Genomic DNA, 25,713 nt, shown 5'->3' on the forward strand with positions numbered 1-25,713 from the left:
GAAAATAAACAATAGGGTTCTAAGAGACCTAATTAAAAGAAAATGGGAATTATACCAGCAAAGACACTGCCAGTTTGGACTAAAAGGAACAAGAGAAAGCAGGACTCTTAGAAGAGGCAAGGCTGTCAAGCTGGCTGACTGCAGACCTTGAGACTTCTCAGCCTCCATAACTGCATGATCAACAAGGTGAGACTGTAAAGCTATTGGGCTGTGAATGTGCACTATTCCTCAGAAACAAAAGGGAAGAATGATATGGAAGATGATTCGGAGATCATCAGAGCTGCTATTTTCACCACAGTCCCCAGGGACAGAACTGGTTTCTGCTGGTTTCAGTAGGCCAGGATGCTGCCACCAGGTGCTCAGGGGTAAGGCTGCCCTCCCAAGCCCCGTGGTCAGGTCCCTTGCAGAGAGCCCTGGGGCAATGGCAAACTAAAGGAGCAAGACAAGCCTTGCATCTGTGAGGGTGATGCTGCCACCCCAGTGGGCCTGGGAGATGGGACATTGAGCCAGAGAGGATGATTCTTGACACTTAAAAGCCAAAATTTGCCTTTCTATGTTTGGACTTACTTGAGACCCATCATCCCTTTCTTCTTTCCTATTTGTTCCTTTTAGAATGGGAATGTTTCTCCCATGCCCGTCCCACCATTGTATTTTGGAAGTATATAACTTGTCGAGTTTCACATGCTCACAACTGGAGAACAATTTTGCTTCAGGATGAATCATAGCTCAAGTCTCCCCCATATGTGCCATATGTGATTTAGATGATATTGAGATGAGACTTTGGACTTTAGATTTTAGAGTTGATGCTGGAACAAGTTAAGACATTTTGGACTGTTTGCATGGAATTAATGTATTTTGTAAGTGAGAAGGAAATGCATTTGGGATGACTAGTACTATGGATTGAATTGTGTCACCCCAAAATTCATATGTTGAAGCCCTAGCTTCAATGTGATGGTATTTGGAAATGGGGACTTTAGGAAGGTTAGATGAGGTCATGAGGGTAGAGCTTTCATGATGGGATTAGTGCCCCTATAAAGAGAGCCACCCAAGAGCTTGCTTCCTCTCTCTCCACCTCCATACACCAAGGAAAGGCCATGTGAAGACACAATAAAAAGGTGGCCATCTACGACCTAAAGAGAGAGCCCTTTCCAGATACTGGCTCTGCTGGCATCTAGATCTTGAACTTCCAATCTTCAGCACTGTGAAATATAAATTCCTGTTATTAAAGCCACCTACTCTGGGGCATTTGTTATGGCAACCCAAAATAATAAGACAGAGACCAAAACCCTAACCTAGATATGCTGTCTGGCATATAAGGTAAGGGAGAAGAATGGGGGGAACCAGCAACTGCTGCTGAGAACAGAAAATATAACCCCCCCACACAAGAAAATACACAGAGACCTGTGTTCTACAGCAACATCGGCCAACAGACTTTTTTGCAATGATGGAACTGTTCTATATCTGTGCTAATATGAAAACACAGCATCCATGAAGCACGCGTGGCTCCTGAGCATTTGAATTGCTGCAAGTGTGACTGAATTTTTAATTTATTTTACTTTAATTTTGATAGTTCCGAAAACTACCTCCTGAAGTCTCAAAGAATATTTTGAAAAACTCTTTGAAAACCAAGTTCAAATAAAAAGATTGAAAAACAAAGAGTCAATCAAGAGTTAATAAAGCCATCAAAGATGAAAGTTGAGCTCTCTAAAAAGAAATTTGAAGATAATAAAATCATGAGGAGAAATTAAGACTAATGGGAAGCAGGAAGAAGCAGAAAGATGCGGTTGAAATAAAGTCAGAGATGTGAAGGAAACACTGCAGAAAACAGTACATTTTGTGAAAAAAAATACAGAAAAAAGTAAGTAAATAAGAAAAAACCAACTGATTCAGAGGAAGATTCCTTACACACATAATGAATCTATCTTTACCTGAAGACAGAACAAATAGAATAGAACCAAAAAAATATATTCAAATATATATTGTAAAAATCTTGGGGAAGTGAAAGAAAATATAAACATGTTGATTCTATGTTGTGTTCCAGGAAAATCTGATGCAGAACAACTTAACTTTAAGACACAACCTGAGAATTTATTAAAATTAAAGGATAAAAAAAAAAGAATTCAACATGCATCAAAACCAGAAAAGCAAATCACCTACAAGTCAGAGAAAACCAAAACAAAACAAAATAAAAACCCAGTCTGGCCTCTGAAATCTTATCCGCAATGTTCAATGCCAAATGATAGTGTTACAATGTCTACAGACTTCCAAGGGTATTTTGTTTTGAAAAAAGAATTTTTTTAAAGTGTGGAAGCCAAATTTTATATCACCAGGCTGTTTACATACTTAAACAAACAGAATACTATTCACAAATGCACGAGACTCACTGAATATGGAACTCATGGGTACGTCTGTAAAAATCATTTGATGAAGCCAGTCAGCAAAGAGATGAATGAGGAAAACAAACAAAAACCTCAGGAATGAAGAAGCTGTAATTGATGGTGGGCAGGAAATCCATTCAAATATAAAATTAATGCACCTGTGACAAAGTGGAAACCAGAGGGTAAATATTAAGAAGATGAACGTGGAAGCACGGTGATAAATATTTTAGAAGTTGGTTTGTGAAGGAAAGAAGTGGGGAGAGAGGAGGAATTTAGAGCATGAAGATCTTTACCTGTCATAGGAAGAACTCATGATATACTATCTAAAACTGATAAATTAGAAAAAGACCTAATTACCTTAGAACCTAGTTATAGATTAGCCGTTGGTTGCAATTATCAGAAAAGCTATCAACCTAGATTAAGTTGAAGCAAAAAGGTGAATTAAGGATGGACTCTGAGGAAACCAAAAATTGAAAGGGACCTCCAGCGCAACTAATGCGAAGGAGTCAAAAGACACCGGAACTCCCCATCTCACCCACCAGCACCTCTGAGGGTTTCACTACATCTACATTAAGTTTTCTCCACTCACATAGAGGAAAAGTCTGACTAAGATCTCCAGAACATTACCCATTATTGCTTCCGGCTTGGGTCTTGGTTTCTTCTTCTGTTCATCCGTTCTAAAATTCTGAGGCAAATTTTCTGAGTGACCTACTTAAGGTCAGGTGTTCAATTCTGAACCAACCAATTATGACAGGAAACAGAACTGAATAAAGACAGGTGACTGGCCCAGCATTAAGTCACATGTACATCACTGAACCTATCAACTATGGCCTGGAAGCCCTGGCAGAGGTCAAGTGAGGTGGGGTCGAGGGCACAGAGGTATCCCCAAAGAAGAGAGTTATTTGATAGGCAATAATAGATTCAGCCATATTGGCCACAAATATACTCAGAGCCACCACTGCAGTTGTCACCATCTGTTGTAGTGACCAGTGTTACTTATCAAACAGTTCACATTTCCTGCTTTTGTCTAGTTAGTTGTGATGAAAGTCAAAGCCCTTCAGAACTTTCTTTCCCTCAGGTACAGAAATAGAAACATCAGGTTGGCTCTCTAGTGAAGCAAAGCTCTCCTGCCAAGCTGTGGCGGACATATGCTGTCAGAAATCAACCTTTATTGCTTTAAGCCACTGAGATTTGATGGCATTTTGTTACTACAGCATCACTTAGCCTACCTCATTGATTTTCCATTCTTTTCTTCTATTTGCCACTGTGATTCTTCACTGCCTATTGGCTGCTAACTGTATCACAACGGAACAAGTCCACTCGAATGTACTTTGCTACTCTTCTTCCCCTCCTGCTGGTAAGGAAACACCCTCCACTTCTTTTGACCCTCTGTCAGAGGAGGTTCCCACAGGGCTGTAGGGTCCCTGGTGAGAGTATGGCTTCTTTATACTCCAGGCATCTTCTCAGAGACTACAGATACTGGGCCCTGGGACAGAGGAAGGTAGAGCACAGATTTTCAAGCACTTTTTCTTCAACCACCATCCATTCCAAAATTTTTACTGATATTTTATTTGTCATAGGCTCCTAGATTTATGCTTCACCTAAAACTTTTATTGCAAAGCTCAATATGTCTCTTCTTCCTATCCTGCGGCTTCTTTTATTGATCTCTTTCTCCAAACCATCAGACCTCTTAGGGCTCTGAGTGATGTCATACAGTGTGGCAACACAGTCTAATACAAGGACTTTGACAGAGAAAGCCTTCATAAGCTGAATGCGAAAGGACAAAAAAAAAAATTGAAAGTTTTATCTTTTATGGAAGACTTTCTATCAATGAATGTACTAAAGCATGAAGAACTAATGGTTCCCAACCAGGGAATGACTTTGCCTCCTACAAGGACATTTTGCAGTATCAGGAGGCATTTTTGGTTGTCACAACTTGAAGGTGTGTTACTACTGACATCTAGTAGGTAGCTCAGGCTAAAGTCAAGCCTTAATTAGAAATCTGTGTCTTTAATTAGGACTTTGCTACTCTGGAGGCTGCCATGTCACTCCTCTTTAAACACAACATGCTATCTCTACTTGCAAACAACCGTAAGTAAGACCAAGGAAATGACACAATACAAGTAGCAAATAGCATTGTCCTAAGAGTCACCAAAACTCAAGTCCTATATCGTAACTCTCACTTGTTACCTGATTAAGAGTGGAAGATTGACTCTAAGAGCGGCTGTAGATTATTTCCTCATTCTCTTAAGAAAGACCTGAATCTCACAAGTTTAACGATAATGTATTCTCACAAAGTTAGAAAGGACATCTGAATCACAGTTGATTTTTTTAAAGTTACTAGGAGGTAAAAAAATAAATGTTGACCTCCATTTTAATACCCCCAGGGCCTGAAACAAGGATACAGAACAAGATCTCTTGTTCTCCTAAACAGAAGTTGAGCCAATAACATAGGGTACTTTATGAGCCAAATAATGTCTGGTGTCCTGGAGCTAAAGAAAATGTTGGCACATCTTGCAAAATCACAGCTGTTTCAGTCTCATTTAGTGACTGGTCCCACTCTCTGCAGCCCAGTTTGCCTTTTGAAATATAGCACAGCTAGCTATTCTGCAGCATGTGATTAAAGCCACTGACAAGGGAGGTTTTATTTTTTAGCTCTTTGTCTCAAAAGCTTTAGAAATCTTGACAAGTACTGCTGAGAAATACAGATTACTTTTTCAGAAAGAAGATGCATAGAGATTTCTTAATGTGCACATGACTGTGCACATTTTTATCAAGAAACTAAATGCACTTTGGAATCATCATGGTGAAAAGGTAACTTTCTAAGATGAAAAAAAAAAGTTGAACTAATTTAATCGTATGGCGCAGTGCTGCTGTGAGAAAAGATCTCTGCGACTTCCTTCACTTACCATGTGCATTTTTGTAGGTTGCAAAACAGAGTCTGCCAGTAAGCCCTTCTGAGTCAGACCTTTGAACTAGGTAATCAACTGATAACTGTTAAAAAATTAAAAGGTTAAATGAAAATAAGCTCCAAATGTTAATCACATGGTACCATTCAGTTCTTCAATTATCTAACTGTGTTTTGAAGGATTGCTAGAGTAAAATTTTCAAAAATTTAACACCAGGACTCTCAAGCAAATAAAATATGTCTCTGCAGTCAAAGGCTTATTAAGGCAAAATTTTCAAAAAGGTAAAACCGCAATTCCTATGCAAATGTAAAATGAACATACGTCAAAGATTTTATTTAAATAATTAACGAAGGAATGGCTAAGATGGTAAAATCATTTCATAGAGTATTTTCAAAAGCTTAGTATTTACAGGCAATCTTAGGATAAGATTGCTAGACTAGATATAAAACTGGTTAATGTCCAACAGGATAATAAACTATAAAACCATTAGGGTTGTCTTTTCCACCAGGCAGAAATCATTTGCATCTCTATGGGATAAAAATCTACAGGTTAACCTCTGCCCTACAACATTGTTTAGCAGACCATTCAATATAAAAGCAAGGCCAGCACTGCACTGAAAGAACACTCAAAAATCCCTTCTGGCTATTTCCAAGTGTCAGATAACTTTTCCAATAAGTCAAATTATCTTCCATGAATGAACGTTCTTAATTCTTGATGATACTAATTTTTAGAGAGAAGTTTTTATCATCTTTCTTTGACCCACGTGCAATTTCCATATCATATTTTCAGACAAGTGCCCTAAGTGTGCCTTTCTTTGTTCTGCACTACGATAAACATTAGAATTTCCTAAGATACTGTGTAGATAAATCTGCATCTAGGTTATTTTATTCATTAGATATAATGTAATATATACTTAAAAGTACGATGGAATAAACAGGCTATTATACAAGTTCAGAGATTATAAATATTTTGAGCATACGTCTAAGATATTTTATATTTTGATAAATTCCCCAGAGTGCCTAATAAACTTAATAATTATGAATGCTATAAAGACAACCTTAACTATAATTCTAAGACTCATGCCAGCAAAGAAAAACAACAATTACTATCTTACAGTTTGTGATAACTGTTAACTAATTTGCATACCACCTAAGACAATGCTCTTTGTACACCAAGAGAAAGCATACGATCACTAGTAACAATATCAAATATAGGCATTAAACAAACACAATCCAATAAAACTCTTAATTGTTCAATTGTTTCTTTTATCATGGACAGTGGTAGCAGTCTTCTGTACTCAGCTTCTGAAAAGTAACCCATGTACAAAAGAAAACCCATCTACAAAATAAAAAGCAAGCATCTTTAATTTCTAATATTTTTATTACAGATTTTTAAGGTATGTATTTATTTTCATATTATCAGCTTAAAGAAAATAAGTCACACAAGAATAAGCTTTTGTACGTCTGCCAAGGTAAATTGTTCTATTTTAAATTTATCAAGTTATAAATAAACCACATAATATGCTTATGTGAACCAAACCACAGCATAATCTGAGTGCCTTTGAAAGGCACAGAGTACTCTCATTGTTTCAGTAAGAGAAAAGAAGAGCATTACTTGGAATTAAAAGCCTGGCCCTGTAGCTATCCATTATTCAACAATAATGCGGCATGAATTATTCACTGATTATAAAACAAAACACATTGTTAAAAAGCAAAGGTGACTAAAATAAACATGTGTTCCTGGACCTTTCATTTAATATTAAGCATGCCGGAATAACTGGAGGCAAATAAGCAAAATCAGACCCACATAAGGGAGAACCAAGCTGCCCAAAAGCTGTGTAGCTTGAGACACAACATTAAAGCTCATTTCTAGGAGACTGGATTCCCACCACTAATCTCACAAATTTGGATAAAGATGAGCTGTTCCATAGAAAGCATGTGAAAATGCAAATATGCCACCTTGATAAGACAACTTGACAAAGAGTTCTTTTAAGTCAGTGGCTCAAAACAGAACCTGGGTCTCCAACCTTTTGTTAGGCCAATTTTTTATTAAAACGCTGATTAATGAGAGAAAAGGGAATCTTAAAAAGCCCAAAGACAGCAGGTAAAAGTGGAGACTCAGGAGAGCCCAAGAGCTCATGGAATGTGTGGAACCAGAGAAAGGAACTCAGAGGGATAATGGAAGAGAAGAATGGTCTGAAGAATACTTCTCCAACAGTCAGCCCAGCAAATAAGGATGCTAAAAAGAAATACTCGAATGTGCACCTAGAAAAGTTATAATTAGATGATCAAATGATCCCTCTCTCCTTGGCCCGTCTTGTAGTTACCATGCGTTGTTTTGACATTTTGCCCCTATGCATTTGCATAAATTAGAATCCATAGGTGTGTATTTTTTTTAAAAAACCTAGTATTTATTGTAATATCTTTAATAGTTCTAATTTACAATGGTATTAAGTGACTCTTGATTAGAACACAGAAAATGTGGTGCCTTAGCAATAACATACAGAACTGAGAAAACAGAATAGAATTCATTACAACATTCTTAAATTGTATTTTTCAACTTTCAGGGAAAAAGAAGTCAGTATATCAGCTTTTAAATAAACAGTGGGTGAGGTGGGGGGGAACGAGGACTTGTTCGCGATTTGAAACCTCTGTACAAACATCTATCATCTGTGATGACATGAATATCATCCCATGACACAAAGACCCAACACGTGACTACTGTATGTCCCTGTGCCTAACCCTAATTAAAAAGTTGGTAGGGGGAGTTTGGGGAGAATTAATATTGCCCTAATTCACTGTTTTAGTTCTAGTTATGTGCTTTCATTGAGGAGAATTAAAAAGAGTCAGGTTTTAATGTATTTTGTTCATATTTCTCATATTAGAATAAGCCAAACAATAAACACACTCGCTATCTGGTTCTATTGTCAATATCTGAGCAATATCATTTAAATCAGTTTAAATTAGAACGAATCTGAAGAAAACCACTATTATTAAGAAAATATACAAAAACTATAGTCTATCCTTTGTAAAAACTGACAAAATTTGTTAAAAGAGCATCTATTTTAAAAAGGCACTCTGGAAGTATAGTTTCAAATAGGTAACTTATACCTTAAAATTATTTAATGCTTAAACTACTAGACAAAAATTAGGCCAAAATTGAGAAAACAAAACTACCTAATGTATAAATTGTCAGATTAGGTTGGTTTCAACACTAAAAACAAAATAAATTTCTAACCAAAAAAAAAAAAAAAGGAAACTGATTCTTGCTTCTCAGATTCACAGAGATGGCCAATCATTTATAGACACAATAGAATACGTACTGGCACTTTTGCAAATAACCCACCATTTCTGTGCAGAATGATTATATACCCTGGTGTTTTTGCAGATCGCATGCCTCAGTTTTCCAATGCAGAACTGCCTCCGGGTCATATTGGGAAGGCTCTGTTTTAACAATCGGCAACTGAAGAATGTTAAGAACCCTCCCTCCCCATCAGTACTTGGTCAGACCAGCCAATATGGCATAAAATATGCTTCGTTGAAGGAGTCAGCACCTCTGGTTTGCACTGTTCTGTTAAATGGCACAACAAATGTTTTAACAAAGCTAGCTGGAGTAATAATTACAACCATTCTGTAATCAGATGTTGAGACTCACATGACATGATGTTAGAGAAAAATATGAACAAATATTTTTTGAGCAGGATGTTCTTTAAACGGTTTTAAGTCTGCTTATCATGCTCAGACCTATCATATACACTTGGTTAAACTCATTTATTTTATATATTCATCTCCAGTGCCTCATTCCTAAAAAGAATTGAGGTTTGTGTACTTGATTTAAAAACAAAAACAAAAAAATGCGTAAATATATCTAGTGTTCTAGCCAGAAGATCCTTTTATTCATTCATAGGTAATACTTTGGCCCCATGTGCGTTGATGTAGGTAAGAAGGATTTTGGCTCTCTGCTCTATGACATCAATAAGCTTTTCAATTCCCTGTCTACCTCCTTGACTTTCCCAATAAACTTTATCAAGAAACAGAGACTGGAGGAGTTTCTGCCGTAAGTGCTGGCTCTTCAAAACAGAAACTGCAGATTCGGGAAACCTGAGAAGATAAAATGATATTTCATTCTTAGTAATTGCTTAGAAATATTATGCCTTACCCCACTGCTTTGCCCTTCATTAATCTGGCATAAATCACACTATCAAATAGTACCTGGAAAATGAAAACATTTTTGTCACTGGCAAGCTGGTGCTTCTCTTAATAATAGTATGCTAGAAGAATATGTTTCAAGGGAACTGAATTTTCTATGTTGAATTTTCCATTGAGAACTTGACATACTAACATCTTATTTAAAGTCATTATCTGTAGGCAAAGAGAGGCACAGAATTAAAGAGTTCTGTTATCCTGGCAAAAATACTTTCCTCGGTCTTAAGCTCCACCTCACCCATAGAAACCACTTCAACCTGTCAAGTAGAATAGTATCCTCATAAGTGTCAACGTGAGGTTTTTTGCAAGAAAATATGAGAAGCGAAATGCTGACAAACGCATGACTGAATTTAATGTGAAATAATCCAAAATGTAGGTAGTAAAAAGAGAAAGGAATCATTCCATAATGCCCAATTAAATGAAGAATTGCTTCTGAATCAGATTATACTTCAGGAATTCTGAGAATCTGGGAGCATTTTACTAAATTGGAACACTAAAGTGTTTTCAAATAAGTGTAACAAAACTCAAGTTTTCGAGCCAGGCATTCCACAGTGACCCATCTCTGGAAAACCTGAGGTCAGTTTGGAAGGGTCCTGTTGAACTACCTTAAGAGAGTGCTTTATGTTTCCTGCTCTTCATATAGAAAGTAAAAACAAGGGCCTAGCACATACATTATCTGAAGAACTTTGTCAAGTTTCAAGTTCAAACTCATAAGGAATGTTCTGCTGAATCTACAATTGGCCCCATCCAGCTTTCATCGAAATACTGATAAAAGCACGGTAAAAATATTGGGGTTGCATAGTAAATTTCATGTAAGCGTAGTTGCTCCTTAACAACTAAAACAAGAACATATCCATGTTCAAGGAACACGGTTCGCCCGAAGTTCCAGGCCTCCTAAACGCCTTTTCCAAATTTCAATGGAGTGAGCTAAGGATGGCATTCAGGGGGCATGAATACAAGGGACCCAGTTGCTCCGATGCCGCAGAAAGACCAAAGGCCACAGAGCTGCATGTGCTTAATGAGTCTGAGTAAGTGTGGTATTAAATAATGCTGATAAGATGCTCTGAGCTCCCTGAAGACATGTACTATATAATTTAGTGGCCATAGTATTAATTAAGTAAGCATTTTTGCTCTATGAAATATTAATAGTCCATGATTTATAAATTCTATGACCCTTCAACAAATTTAGCTGTGGAAGAATGTATGAGATGAAACCGTGAAAACCAAGGATCTCTTTAGTGACTAATCCTTTTCATAAAAGAAAATCAAAAAATTACCTGTCTGTGCATTACCTTCATTAATAGGAATATTCTATGCATAAATCTGGGCTAGCAAAGTCTTCATTTTGGCATTTCAATGTGTGACTTACTTATTCAAAAAAATTTAACTCTACACTCATTACTCCTCATATTGCATTTAAACTTAACATCTTTGAAAGCATAAATAAAACAGTATTCATATTAATAAGAATGTATAGAATGGATGGACCATATTCTCAGGCACTCCTAATTCCAAGAGAAATTATAGAGATTTAAGAAGACCCCATAATATCAACTTATCAAAATTGCCTTTGGTCAATTTTTCTACACATAAAATTTCCTTAGTTTAGTCACTTTAAAGAAAGAATCTGTCATATATTCTACCTTCAATCCACAAAAAGATGTGAGAATGAGTATTAACAGAGCAAGACATGGCAAAAACTCATGAAACTGGGCTCATGAAACTCAAGGGAACAGTATCGTCTCTAGTCCTGAAGGTACATAAGGTTCACATTTCCTGATTTGAAGTGCTAGGAAGAACTAATGAAACATGCTTCAGACTGTTGTTCACAAGAGTAACAGTAACAGCATAAACAACACAAGTTACTGCAGTAAAATGATTGGATTCAGATTTGGATTTGGAAGACTGGGGTTCTACTCTCAGTTTCAGACTCCTCCGTGTGCTCTCCAGCAGCTTCACACAGCTGGTTAACTTTTTCACTAACGCACCCCTCTATTTTCAAGTCTCAAACATACCCCAGGGTCTTGGTCATTCTGATTTCTGACCAAGGTAGGAAGGCTATGAAGAGTGGCTATCGGCTGGGGCCTGAAATCCAGCCTCGATCCCTGTAGCTAAGGTTGAATGGCCCAGACCCTACAGTGGGTTCCTGCCACTATTAAATGTATTAGTTTCCTTTATTTCCAAATACATAAGCTCAAGATACTTTTCTCCCTAGTCTATGTCTACTGGAAAGATTTCCAAATGCTCAAAAACCCTCCTACCTGAATTCAAACAGCCACTGTCTTTTGATACTGTGTCCTTATCAGCAGATTAGCTCTAATTTCCCACCGCATTCAGAAAAGTCTCTTGAATTTATTATGCCTTTGGACATCCTGCCGTGTCAATATCTGTGTGTTTGTTAGCCCCCCTCCCCATGCCCTGATAATGGAACTTCTGCCACCTCCTCATCCCTGCTCTACCAGTTCCTATTCCAAAGGTCCCTGCATGCTTCCAACCTTACCCATGTGGATTTTCACAGTGAGGGCCAAGGAAATGTAGCGGGAGTTTTGTAGGTTGCATGGGTTGGTGATAGTGACATTATGGCTGCAATCTTGTTCTGTTCTGCTTAGGTCTGTTTCTCAATTCTGGGCCTCCATCCCCAGATTCCACATCCACAATTCCTTTCAAGGGTTAGATCAGTCACACACAGCATTTGAGTTTTCTCAAAACCTTATTACTTATTTAGTAGAAATATGATGTCCCATAGATATTACTACATCATAAAACTTACTCTTTGATGCCTTCTAACAATTTGAAGTTTAAGTTCTCTTCACTTCTGTCAAAGAAACCCTTGTTGTCTATGAAAACCAAATGCCTTGGGTCGTGCTTTCGCTGGATAACATGTGCTAGAGCCACAGAATCTTGGTTGTCACATTTGGGCCTCAGTCCATTCTGTACACAGGCATCTTCCTTTCGAGGTCGGAATCCACAGCAATTTGTATCTAAGCGATTATAAATCTGAAAATGGAAAACGAAAACAAAATCCAAGATGCTGAGTAAAAACAAAACTTGGGAAAGTTAGACTTCTGAAGAATTAGTGCTTTCTAAATAGCTGACTTGCCAGAATCTAATAAGGCCAGGCTCATTTAATTAAAGGCAACTGTCAGAATAAGTCCAAGGTTCATATCCTTCTGACTCAGCCACGGTTAAAAGCATTTCCAGCTTCTAACAGCTCCAAAGTCAGATCATCCAAGTTAGACATCTCCACCCTTAATATTCAGAGTTCCCACTGACATCATATGTAGACATATGGCCAGAAGAATCTCTGACTCTATTCATGACAGAAGATAGAAACCACTGCACTTTTATATAACTAAAGGCTATAGCTTGTTTTCTTCCTCGAGTTGGGTTATAGAAAACCTGAGTTATCTCAGTGGCTCTAAAAGTTTACTGCATCCCCTAACCTCTCTGGACTTAGAATTACACTATCTAACCTGAAATAAATAACATAGAACAAATCTTTTGAAAAGATGTGACATCCAATAATGATAACAAAAAATACTACCCATATGGAGCCCACAGCTAGATTCTAAATAAGTGAGCAGGATGCAGTTATTGGGCCCAGTGGGGTTTATTTGGGGGCTAGGGTTTCTAACCTATACAAGAGGTAAACAGATTAATTAGAAAGGGAGAATTGTGTTATTTCCATGTCTTTGGGGCAGGAAAGAAATAATATTTATTTATCGGGGTAAATTAAAGGCTCGGATTAGGAATTAGATAAATTTCAAGTCAAATCTCTGTGACCTTGTGTAGATTCCTTTACATCACCGACTCTCGATTTAATTACCTATATAATGGGACTGATACTATGACACTGTACTTGTACAGTTACTGGGAAGATTAATGAAAATGTTTATACACCATCCAGCCCTGACTCAGGCATCTAGAAGATACTCAAAAAAAAAAAAAAAATGAAAACAGTTATTATTGTTGAGACCCACACATACACACTATATGAAATGTTTTACCTCAAAACAAGCTTCCAAGACAAAAGCCAATTTCTCCATATTAATGAAGAAAAATTGATCCTCAGAGAAGTTAAATAATCCACTCCAGGTAGAACATAAATAAGTAGCAAAGCTAAGATTTAGACACAGCTTTATTTGTCTCCAAAATTCCAAGATTTCCCCCCAATACATCATTTCAAATGGTTTAAGGCTAATCAAAGAACACACATATGCTCATGATTCAAAAGATGGCTGGACATAACACGGTCGCTTTTATTCCTTTGCACTAAATTCCCATCCTTTCTCTTCCTGTTTTTGCAGATCCTGTGGGGCTGACCACTCTAGGAGGCCAGCTGCTCAAAAAGGAACGCAAAAAGAGTAGTACCAAAATTTAGCCTACTTTGAAATGATCATTCATTCATTCATTCATTCATTCATCCAACAAGTGTTTATTGAACATCTTCACCACCTATCAGTGGGCTAGGCACCAAGGAAAATGTTGCCCATGGTCGGTGCCTCCCCATGACCATTACTCCCCGAGGAAAATGAAGTGGTCGTTTAATTTTGCCTCACTACCATAGCAAACTTTAAGAACTGGACAAATGACCTTCCTCTCTGTTTTCTGCACATAAGTGAACTTTGCATCAAATAGCATATTCTGAGAAACAGGGATTATAAAAGAGGTCAGCCTAAGCCAATTTTCTGTGACATTTATGTAAACCAGGCACATGGGCCAGGGGTGGTCAGTGAGCCAAGAAACACTTGGATAACACAGAGGGTACACTGCTGATCTACAAGCAACCTACAGATAAAGGGAGGCCTCTGTCAGGATTGGTTCCAGGCAGCTGATCCAGGGGGCTATAAGTCTAAGCAATGATTTATCCAAAAGGTCGCATAGGCTGACTGCAGAGAACAGAAGTTCCCACTTCTGGTTAAAGTGTCTTTGCCTGACATGAGGACAGGGGTTGCCCAAAGGTGAGCAAGACAGCCCCAAGCAAATCACTATAGGTTAAATGAAAAAAAGCACAAATTAGAACTATTAGAAAAAATCACTGAGTCCTTTCTCTTCAAACAATTTGATTCATTTTGTATAGTACATTGACTGCCTTTGAGTATAATAGAAAGCAAGCGACATAAAGAGATTACATCTGATTGGCAATTATTTAAGTTAAGATCAGAGAGTCAAGGAGAACATGAAAAATAACCCTTCTAGAAGCTGCTTCTCATCCAATCTCCCCTCTTTTATATATATTAGCTAATAATTCTCAAAGATTCTCTATACCACACTCCAACATCATCATGTGTTTATAACCAGTTATAATGACATTATACAATAGAAAAAATGAAATCCTATTTATTTATTTATTTATTTATTTATTTATTTATTTATTTTTTAAAGATTTTATTTATTTATTTGACAGAGAGAGAGACAGCCAGTGAGAGAGGGAACACAAGCAGGGGGAGTGGGAGAGGAAGAAGCAGGCTTCCAGCAGAGGAGCCTGATGTGGGGCTCGATCCCATAACGCCGGGATCACGCCCTGAGCCGAAGGCAGACGCTTAACCGCTGTGCCACCCAGGCGCCCCACGAAGTCCTATTTAATTTTGACCACAAAACATTCAAGGTCTGCTATGTTGGATAAATGGTCAGAACTTAAGTTTTAAGGACTAATCTATCGACCACTTCATAAATGGTACCCTGAACCCTGAGCTTTTTCTTCATTGTTGATTTCATACCAGTGAAGAAAGGACTAAGACATATAGCTACATTTCTGTTGTTTCTACAACAAAGCCATGAGTCAAATATATTGATGTTAAATAATAAGCACTTTAGAGTTTAGACCCCTACTTTCAGTACTTCTATAAATATTATACTTTTCTATTTTTAAACTTCAAGAAAACATTAAAAGTTAGAGGTGGAAAAGACCGATTTAGGTCATTTTGTTATTGCCTTCCCAGCATTAGATTGTTTCCTACAGTGTATTTTTAAAAGTGCTTTGTCTGATCTAATTTTGAATCACTCAACAGTCTGATGATTTCACCACTTCCCCGACAGACTGTTGTGCCATTCAAGTCTAACAGACCTTATTATTAAAAACGGGTGTGTGTGTTCAGCTCAACTCCTCTTCCAGAAAATGTTCACCCTTCCTTTTATTCGGACCTACACGTGAAGTTCATGGGTATGTTAACACATGTTGAGTAGGAGGGTGGGTGTGTGTGTACACCTACAAATATAGAATCAGATTGTAAGGACTCAATCTGGGTTTCACTTCGGTTTTCTTATCCTCTAAGTATAGTAAATTATGTCTTTGTGTTATTGCCCTTGTCTAGCAAGGGCTTAAGTAGCTCTTAAATCTTGTTCCCTAGCTCTTCTCAGAATTTTGTTTATAGTCTTCCTTTTGAATTCACATTCACTATACCAAAAATAATTTGACCACAAAACCATAATCCACTCCCTTAAATTCAGTGCCATGTTGCTGGGCATTTAATTTAGTTAGATATTGAATATATTTCTGCTTATTTCCAAGAGAGTTTACCTTTTTTTTAAAGCCTAATAAAGCATATCCTAGATAGTTATGAATTCGTAATATGGTTTTAATATATTTTTTGGCACACACATTAGAACAATCATTTAGCTACCACATAATTAAGCACTGTAGTTTACATCCATGTGTCTACGTCCTTAGATAATTATCCTACAAAGAAGACTCTTTGGGGGTAAATTTTATCAGTTAAGTGATTGTGAATATTGATCATCATTAATGAAACCTGTTCAAATTCACAACCTCTCAGTCCTTAAAACCAGGAAAATCTTTCTGAATCTGAAGATTACTACAAACCATCATTTTCCATAAAATTACTCTTTCCTCTTTTAGAAGAATATATCTTTTCAATGTTTGCCTAACTAAAATTATACTCAGAAAAATCCAGGTGTTCCAGCCAAATTTTGTGTGTGTGTGTTGGTGGGAATATTTTTAGATATACTGCCTTCTTCTAAACTTTCTTTTTTTAATTCCGTCTTCCTTTTGGGGGTGTTACTTTTGCCTGCATGGAAAAAAGTATCTTATGAGTGACTCCGCTGTGTTTGCAGAGCCTAAACAAGGATGCCTCTGCTGCAGTGACCAGCTCTCCAAAGCCCCATTGGGATCTATACAAATCCAATGACTTTCCACCCTTTTGCACACCCCACCCATTCTAGCTGTGTCTTCAAAAAGTGGGTCTATCAAATCAATGGCTTCATAGCTTCTTTTTCCTCAAAGCAATGGGATTAAATGACTAATTTCAAGCAATGTCTGAACAAAAGCAAGAAAAAAATATTCTAGAAGTGCTGCTAATTTTAATGAAAAGCATAAGAGCAATCATTTACCAAGTGTTTGGTATGTGCCAGGAACTGTACACTTAATGCTTTACGCGTATCGTTGCCTTTAATGCTCACAGCAACCCAAAGAGATAAGTGATACCAATAGTCCCGTTTGATAAGTGAAGCAAGCGATGAGGCCCAAGGAGGCTAGTTGACTGACCCAAGGTCCCTCACTTCATAAATGACAGAACCCAGGATTCTAACCCAGATATTCATGCCCTTCTCCATCTTGATTGTATCTCTTGCATGTAGCCAAGATGGTAGTGCAAAAATAAGCAAGTGCATTGGTATAGAATACTAAATGTCACTACATTCAATAAATGCTGGTATAAGGTTTCTGCAGAAATATAAAAAACTGCAGTGTAGGAGTTCAGGTAAAAACACATGGAGGAGAGGATATTATGGTTGTGTTTTGAGAGACAGGGAGTATTAGCTAAAAAATAGGCAAAGGCAGAAGGTAGGAAATCCAAAGATATTTTTAGAAGAACTGAGAGTACATTAGACCAGCGCTTCTCAGACTGTCTATAGTGAAAGATCAGGTGGCTTTGTTTTTTTTCCCCTCAGTCCCACAATCCATATAGAGTGTGTTTGTTAAATAAGGATGATGAGGATGATGATAATTTATTACTAGAGAAATGAAATTTTAAAAAATATAAAATACCAGCCAAATATTTGTTAGAAGCAACAGATGAAATTCCTCTATCAAATTGCTATCAAAGGTTCTAAGTGCTTGTTTGCAATTTTTGTACTTGTTATGGACTAGTAAATTGGCAGGATCCTTGAGTCACACTGTGAGTAGGACAATGCGAGACAGCGCTGTTGAGGGTTAGGGGAATGTGAAGGCAGGTAACAGAGCAAAAGGTGAATAAGAGTATTGGACCTATAAGGGAAAGCCAAATTTCTGATGTGCCTTCAAGTTTCACTGTCATTTTCTTACATAGAGCTGGAAGGAAGGTACAAGGCAAGGAAGCAGGGCATCGGGGGAAATGTAAAGAACGAAAGCTGAAAGGAATCAAGACAGAGCATATCTGGAAGCTGAAGAGAGAATAAAATAAAGATGTTCTTCCTCACATAGATTAGAAATTCCCTCGATCCAAATATTTTTCTCATTCAACTCTTTTAGTTAAATTACATAACCCTGTAGATGTTCCTACCAAAGTTTTTGTATACCTCTTTAAGGGTCTCAGTGAGTGTGTGTGTATGTATGTGTGCGTTTCTGGTTGGTGAGTCAATATCTTAAGATCTCACCATTTCTATTTGTTTTTATCCACTTAAAAATTGCACCTTTACAAAGAAGACCACATTTTTAGAGAGAAAGTTTAAATAATGCAATAAAACACATAGTAAGTGGAATTTAACAACTTACCACAGTAACTCAGCCAATACCTGGCACATAGTAGGCACTTTGTAAGTGTATATTATAAAAAGAACCACTGGGAGGTGGTATTCACTGTGCATTTTGGCAATTTACAAAACTTCAAAACCCTGTTTTCTACTGGGAAGAATCAAATACAAAATAATGGTGTCATAGGAAGACATGGGTCTTTTTAAAGTAGCACCCAATGAATGGAGTGGAAAAAAAAATGGGAAGGGAGCAAAAAATGGAACTGCCTGTGCTTGTGATTTTCTCTTGTTTGGCTCCTTTATGTGGGTTTAATTTCACTAACCATGGACCATGAACTGTTATATCCCACAGAGTCTGCCATAACACCTTGCAGGTAATAGGCATGTGATAAATACATAACAAGCAGATGTGACAGAAATGGCAATAAGGCATCCTTTTCTATAATTAGCAGTTTTCTGGAAGATTCCTTAGACTCCCAGTTATCTCACTGGACATCTCATTCATTTTTAGAAAATGCATGGAGAAAAAAAAAAGTCTCATTATCAACAATTATTTTATTTCAAAAAGGCAAAAAGACAGTGAGGATGCTGCCATTATCAGCCCCACCCTAGGTACAGAGAAGCACAAACACATACAGACTTACTTATTTATCAGCTGATAGCTCACATTGGAAAATCCTTCTATGTGAATGCGTCTTGATGTGAACTAGTGTATGGTTACCATGTTACCAGTGAAACTAGATGGATCCCTGTAGTCTAATGAATGTGTGAAGGTAGACAAGATCACAGAGAAGAGCAACCTCAAACAAATCCTCCAGTCCCCATGAAACTTGCTAATACAGATTCAGTGTCTTACCTTGGGAGCCATACACAAGCAAAAGCAAAAGTGTTCTCCCCAGCCTGCACCCGTATCACTTGGGAACTCTCACCTCATAAAATAATAGATTTCATTTTTGTTCGGTGCTGCCATGGCAACAGGTGCTTGTTAAATCACTACGCATGTAAATGTGACTAGCAGAATATCTGATGAACGATGAGAAAAAGTAAAAATATTTCGCAATATATACACAGAACAATAGCCATAGGCTCGCTTTTGCTTCTACCTCTGGAAACAGCAGTCATTGCTCTACATGACCTAATCTCTAGAATTCCACATTTAAAAGTATCTATCAATATGAACCAATTCAATGCAGAATCTCTAGTTTCTTCCATGCTGTTGAATCATAAGTTAAGATAGAATAGTATTTCTTTTTGCAGAAGTAAAAACATTTTTAATGCTGCAATATATTTGGATTTATTTCTATAGATATAATGTTTAGAATCCATATACTGTACCTCTGAATGAGTGAAATCAAACATCATTCTGCCCTAGAAAGACTCTAAAGAGAGTCACCAGGCAAGTGATAATTTATTTTTAGAGAAAGAAAATCCATGTTCTGTAATTTGCACAAGCAGAGCTGCATGGAAACAGCCTCTGCCAAAGGCACACCCACTTTCCTGTAAAGATTTATAAAGAACACTCAGACTAAGAAAAACAGTAATTTCTACACTTTATAAAGTTCTGATTTATGGAATGGGTCTATATTAAACAAAGAAAATTAGAACAAGAATCATATAAGTAAAATGTTTAAAAAGTGCCTTCTTTTGAGGAAATGAAACACCATTTTTAGCAATTTAACATTAGAGTTGTAGACAAACTTAAGATTACAGACGCTTATGTCTGAGTGAATACTGTCACTGAAAACTTTCTTTGCTTGACTTGACTGTATTAATTTTTAATATTCTCATGAAATTTCTATCAACTTTATTTTTCCCTATAGTGTAGTATTTTATTATAAGGAAACTGGCAAAAATAAGATAATCTAAATGCCTATGCGAAAACACCGTTCTGATTACAATGACAAAAATTCTTTGCCTACATCACTTTCGTCAGGCTCCTGGCCCTTTCTCCTAGGGCCATCTGTGCACTTCCATATCTAAACCAGTTCTAGCAAGAGCCCTGTAAGTCAGTTTAACCAGAACCCCCACCATTGATATCTGATCACTCTCATACCGAATTGGGTTCCTCATCTTCCACCAGCCCCCAGGGCTATGTCTGATCACCCAGGTCTGTCTTCAGCAAGAATCTGGTTAGGCCAGTTAAACCAGAACTCCTCCTATCCCTGGCGCTTCCTCTTCATAATTTGCCATCCACTGACCCCATGCTGTATTCAGGGTGGAGCTCAATCTCTCTCCACCACTGGAAAATCCCATTATAGTGGTCCCTATACCTATAACCATCATCATGAATAAAGTCTTCTTGACCGTCTTTAACAAGTGTTGCTGAATATTTCTTTCTTCAACAAGGATTGACACAATCTAATATAACATATCCAAAAGCTATTTAAACTCATATCTTTCAATGGAAATTGGTTCTCTTTATAAAAAGCTAATTAATTCTGACAGATTGATTGTTCTCTGGTTATTGAAAAATAAGTACTGCTTGAGAGTAGAATGGTGGTTGCCAGGGGCTGTAAAGTGGGGAAACGAAGAGATGTCGGTCAAAGGGTACAAACTTAGTTACAAGATGGGTAAATTCTGAAGACCAGACTATAGTTAGTAATATTGTACTGTATACTTGAAATTTGCAGAGGTAATCTTAAGCATTGTCTCTCACACACATACAAAAGGTAACTATGGGAGGTGATAAACGTGTTAATTACCTTGATTATGGTAAATATTTCACATGTATACAAACATCAGATCATCATACTGTACACTTTAAGTATTCACAGCTGTGTTTCTCAAGTATACTTCAATAGAACTGGAAATTAACAAAGTTGAACTTTCAACCTTTTGCAAAGAGTACTACTGCATGTCCTTATGTACTTATAGAAGTCCCCATTTGAAGACAGATTTGTTTTTGTGCTCTTTGGGTTAGCAAGTAGCTATAAAGTAACGCCCTTTATGCAGCTTGGATAAAAAAATCCCAGGATACTGCTAACTCACTTTGCACCATAAAGTTTCTAATTATCAAAATCACCCAAAAGGACACACATCATCTTTTCTCACATTACAAATAAGGAAAAAACTCAAAGATGGTAAGTAACTTGCCCAAGGAGACAAAACTAGTGTATGATGTGAATTTCTACCGACTTCTGCCTCACTCACCACATGGCTTCCCAGGGTAGAAAAGACAAGCTTTTGCTCTCGTGGAGATCACAGTCTGATGCGTCTAAGTAGGATTCACTGCATCCTCCCCATGGATCCGCATTCTATTTTGCACAGCACACATACTCAAAGATCGTTTGTTGAAAAAAATGAAGGAATGAATGCCGGCTTCACTCAGCTCACCTACTCAAACCTACCTAAGGCAGAGAGCTAACTGCCAAAAGACCTCCCATTAGGCCAGATCTCCATGTTTTTTTCTATTTGTTTTCTTGTAAAAAGCACAGACTCTTCAAATCAAAATCACAGAATCATAGAATCACAGAGATGTAATACCTTTGAAGGTATGAGCTACTAGACAGACAAAGGGAAGTTCTTTTCAGAAAAATTTCGCAAACTTTTTTTAAGTACCTCTGACACATAGAGTTATTGAAGACACCAAAAAGGATGAATTTATGTGGGCTATTTACTATATAGAAATTAAACCTGAAAAAATTAACTATGTATGTAGTAATTTATTTAAAAATAACACTGGCACGTCCATTACACGTTAACATATTTTTAAAGAAATTGCTATACTTTCCAACAAAATAATAAGAGAGATGGAATTGTTCTTTCAAGTAAAAATGGTGTTTAATGAAAAAAAGCAGCTAGTTCAGCTCACAATTCAAACAACGGCCTAAGGAGTTTTCTTTCAGGCAACTACGGCACTGTAGGAGGCATTAGAAGTGCCGTGGGCATGTTCCCCATGTTATCACACAAAATTTTTATTTTTTTCCTTTTTTAATTTTTTTAAGATTTATGTATTTATTTTAGAGAGAGAGAGAGCATGAGCAGGAGGGGCAGAGGGAGAGAGAGATAGAATCTCAAGCTGACTCTACATCAAGTTCAGAGCCCAACACAGAGCTTGATCTCACAACCGTGAGACCACGACCTGATCCGAAACCAAGAGTCAGACACACTTCACAGACTGCACCACCGAGGTGCCCCTCAAACAGAATCTTTAAAAGATGCATACTTACAGGTAGAAATTTAAGAAAATTAATAGTTTTACTGCTTCATCAAGGACATTCTTAAGTGAATCAGACATTTTTTGCGTGTAGTTCTTCACGTGAGCACAGTGGCAATGAAGAGTAGGATGGGTGTTGCTATAATTGGGTGCCAGCTTTGATTCATGCTAAGGCGCCAACAGATTTACCCACTATTGCAAACATCAACATAGGGAAAAAAGCAAAAACTGGTTTAACATTATTATGGAAATAGTGTTGACCTCGTGGACCCCCTGAAATGGCCACAAAAAAGCCATTGCCCCAAACAATCCCATTCAGTAATAATTTTTTTTGAAGTTCCATGTATCTTAGTTATTTCTGTCCATTAAATAACAACTTGAATATGGTTGGTAAGAGCATGGAAACCAAGAGAATATGAACCACCTCTCACTTAACCCTCCCTGAGTCTTCCTTATCGGGCAAAATTATTTTTAAAGTAAATCTTTTAAAAATAATTATATCAAAAAATAATCTATATTGAAGCCAGATGAATATCTGCCTGCCCTCTCAGGTGTTCCTATGAAAATACTATTGTATTAAGCTTTCTGTTTTTTTTTTGTTTTGTTTTGTTTTGTTTTGTTTATTTGCCTCCTGGTGGATTTATCCAGGTCTAACATTCAGACCTCCTATTTTCCCGGAGCACAGCAGTTAAGGTTGGTTTCAAACTGTCTGTGGTTCAATGGCATAGGATTAGTGGGGAAGCCAATTCCACAGCTAGCTCCAAGGATGCATTAAACAATCTCTGAATACCAAAAGGTTGTTAGGGAATCACACAGGCTTCCTCAAATCCCTGATCTCTCCAGCCCAGCTATGTATACAAGATTTAGGATTGAGACGTCGTAACTATGCACTACTCAATTTCAGTACAGCTTATAAATTCCACGGCCAAGTGTTGAAATAAGCAAAAATGGCATATCATTAAATAACATACACTGTGCTTTTGATTAATAATTAAATTAGAATTGACCCAGGAATGCTCAGTTGGTTGTCACTTAGCAATATGAAGTTCATGAATATAACTTATTTGACCAGATATTTTCCCCTCTGATTCAGACTGATAAAAGAGCAGACTATGGGAACTGATTTCCTAGTCCACGTTTTATGCAAATTAGGCTTTAGTATAATCAATGCCAGAAATTTCTGAGAATAAATGCTAGACAGTAGGTAGAAAGAATATATAAAATTCCAAAAGCTTTTAAGTTGGAAGCCCACATCTGAGGAACTTATATGCTCCTTAACAGGAGTGATACGCTTTGAGACACAGGGAAGTCTTAACAAGAAGTGGACCAGGATCCAGAGAAACACATTCTTGTTGTAGAGGCCAAAAAGCCATGCCTCCATGATAAACCAGGGTCAGTATGGCTAGACAACTGTTTTTCTTCAAAGTTGCCTCCATGAAAAACCAAATAAATAGCTTCAATGCTGTGAAGTAAGAGAATGTAGTCTCTAAAAGTCAGGCCTCCACTAGAGCAATGATGTCAAAGCCCAAGACAGAGACTCACAGGCCAGTGCCTTCGTGTTTACTTTCTCAATCCTGTCATATTCTTGTAGAACATTTTTAGCAGCAGACGTACATTCCACCTAAAGGCCATAAAAAGCAAAACTATTTCCCTTTTGAAGTACAGGCCAATATAATTCTACAGTTGGTTTCCTAATCTCCCCAAGGTTTTGAGAAGGCCTAACTGTTAAGGGGGCAGATAGTCTAGGAGGTAAATTTCTTCAGTGAAGGAGGGTTTCACAGACTTCCTACATCAGACTCTCTTCGGAAGAGAGGATTCTGAAGGAGCCAGCATGTGTAAATGGGATATATTCCATGAATAGTCAAAGGGGAATTGGCCGTGTGGATTAACCAAGAGGACATCTGGAAAGGAATCACACTGAGAAACAAGAGTACAATAGTTCCCAGGCATAGAAATGACATTGTGTCAGACTCAAAGCCAAGTCACAAAATCTCAAATGATGACTGAGCCTCACAGATTGATTAGGAATTGTCTAGACAGGACATAGAAATCCCTCAATTCAAGTTTGTTCAATTTAATTGAATCTCATGAGCAGTGTCCTGTATGCTTATAAGTCCTGATATTTGTTTATAAAGTAAAATAAAAAGTACTAAGCTATGAGAACAGGAAAAAGAACAAACGGTTATAAAGTAAACTATCTAAACAAAATACCTACAAGGCCAAGCAAAGCCCTTCATATGATACCAAAGTGGCCAGAAGCAATAAATAAATGCCCTAAGGTATTTATTATATTAAGATGCTGTTTCGACCTAAGGAAAATTTCTTGGCTGCTGTCCTGCAGACCTATGTTCTCAGGAACAGAACCTCCCTAATACCCGCCTCCCACAACATCCCTTTTTCTGGCATCATAAGACCACAGCCTGCCTAAACCCTGCTTCTCTCTAATTGGTAAAAGGACAGGAATAGCATGTGGCCAACTGCACTTAAAGTATGTAAGTTTTTAAAAACACACAAATATCCACTTATTATGCATATAAAATTACTTTAAAATTGGCTGAAAGAATGCATACTAACCTCATGACAGTGATCATCTATTTAGAGAAAGTGCAGGAAGGGGACTTGAAGAGATGGTCAAAGGGGAGTTTAATTTATTTTTAATGTGTTGATATTTCTAAAGTAGGTTATAAAAGCAAACATACAAAAAAAAAAAAGGTTTGACGGGATAATCCTATAAGGTAGAAACATAGTATTTTCATGTTAGTCTTTGTTCTTTGAGTTTTGGGGTTTTTGGTTGTTGTTTTTGCTGTTTTATGTCTCAACAAAGGAACGAGAGACCTTGAGGAACAGAATCTCAGAATATATTCCCAACTAGCTTCCCAGATTCTGTAGGCTGAGAACCCTGCAGTTAACAAACATGTAAGAATGTATTCTCTGAAATTCCCTCATTTCTGCAAAAATGACAGTGCTTTACCCCAATTTGACCTGAATGGGAGGTCCGTGGAAACAACCTTATATGATCTCATGGTTTCCTACATAGCATCAAATGCTATAATGAGCAGCACTTTACTGCAGAAAATGCAAAGAAAAACAGACATGAGCCCTACTGCTAAGGACCTGCAGTATTTGGAGATTCAGGAGATCACAGCTATCTGTACATATATGCACTCAAATTCGTATAAATAGGGTGATTCTAGATGATATCTGTGCTGATCTACTGAGTACTTTTTATGTGCCAATGCCTTAGTCCATTTGTGCTTCTACAACAAAATACCACAGACTGGGTAATTCATAAACAACATTTCTTTCTCACAGTTCTGGAGGCTGGAAGTGTGAGATCAGAGTGCCAGCACAGTCTATTTTTGATAAAGACCCTCTTC

At 37.4% G+C, this 25,713-nt stretch overlaps 1 protein-coding gene across 2 annotated transcripts in view; it reads right to left on the reverse strand.

Moving 5' to 3' along the window:
• Positions 1 to 9,153: 9,153 nt before the first annotated feature.
• Positions 9,154 to 25,713, reverse strand: part of GASK1B (golgi associated kinase 1B) — a 45,541-nt gene continuing 28,981 nt past the window's right edge. For both annotated transcript variants that reach the window (XM_040626398.1, XM_008685543.2), the window contains 2 exons: positions 12,263 to 12,489; positions 9,154 to 9,387 (listed from right to left, as the gene is read on the reverse strand). In XM_040626398.1, coding sequence (XP_040482332.1) covers positions 9,180 to 9,387; positions 12,263 to 12,489 — 435 coding nt within the window. In that variant the 3' untranslated portion in view covers positions 9,154 to 9,179. The remainder of the gene's footprint in view (positions 9,388 to 12,262; positions 12,490 to 25,713) is intronic.

This window comes from Ursus maritimus, unplaced genomic scaffold (genome assembly GCF_017311325.1).
Source record: "Ursus maritimus isolate PB19 unplaced genomic scaffold, ASM1731132v1 scaffold_11, whole genome shotgun sequence".
NCBI classification, from domain to species: Eukaryota; Metazoa; Chordata; class Mammalia; order Carnivora; family Ursidae; genus Ursus; species Ursus maritimus.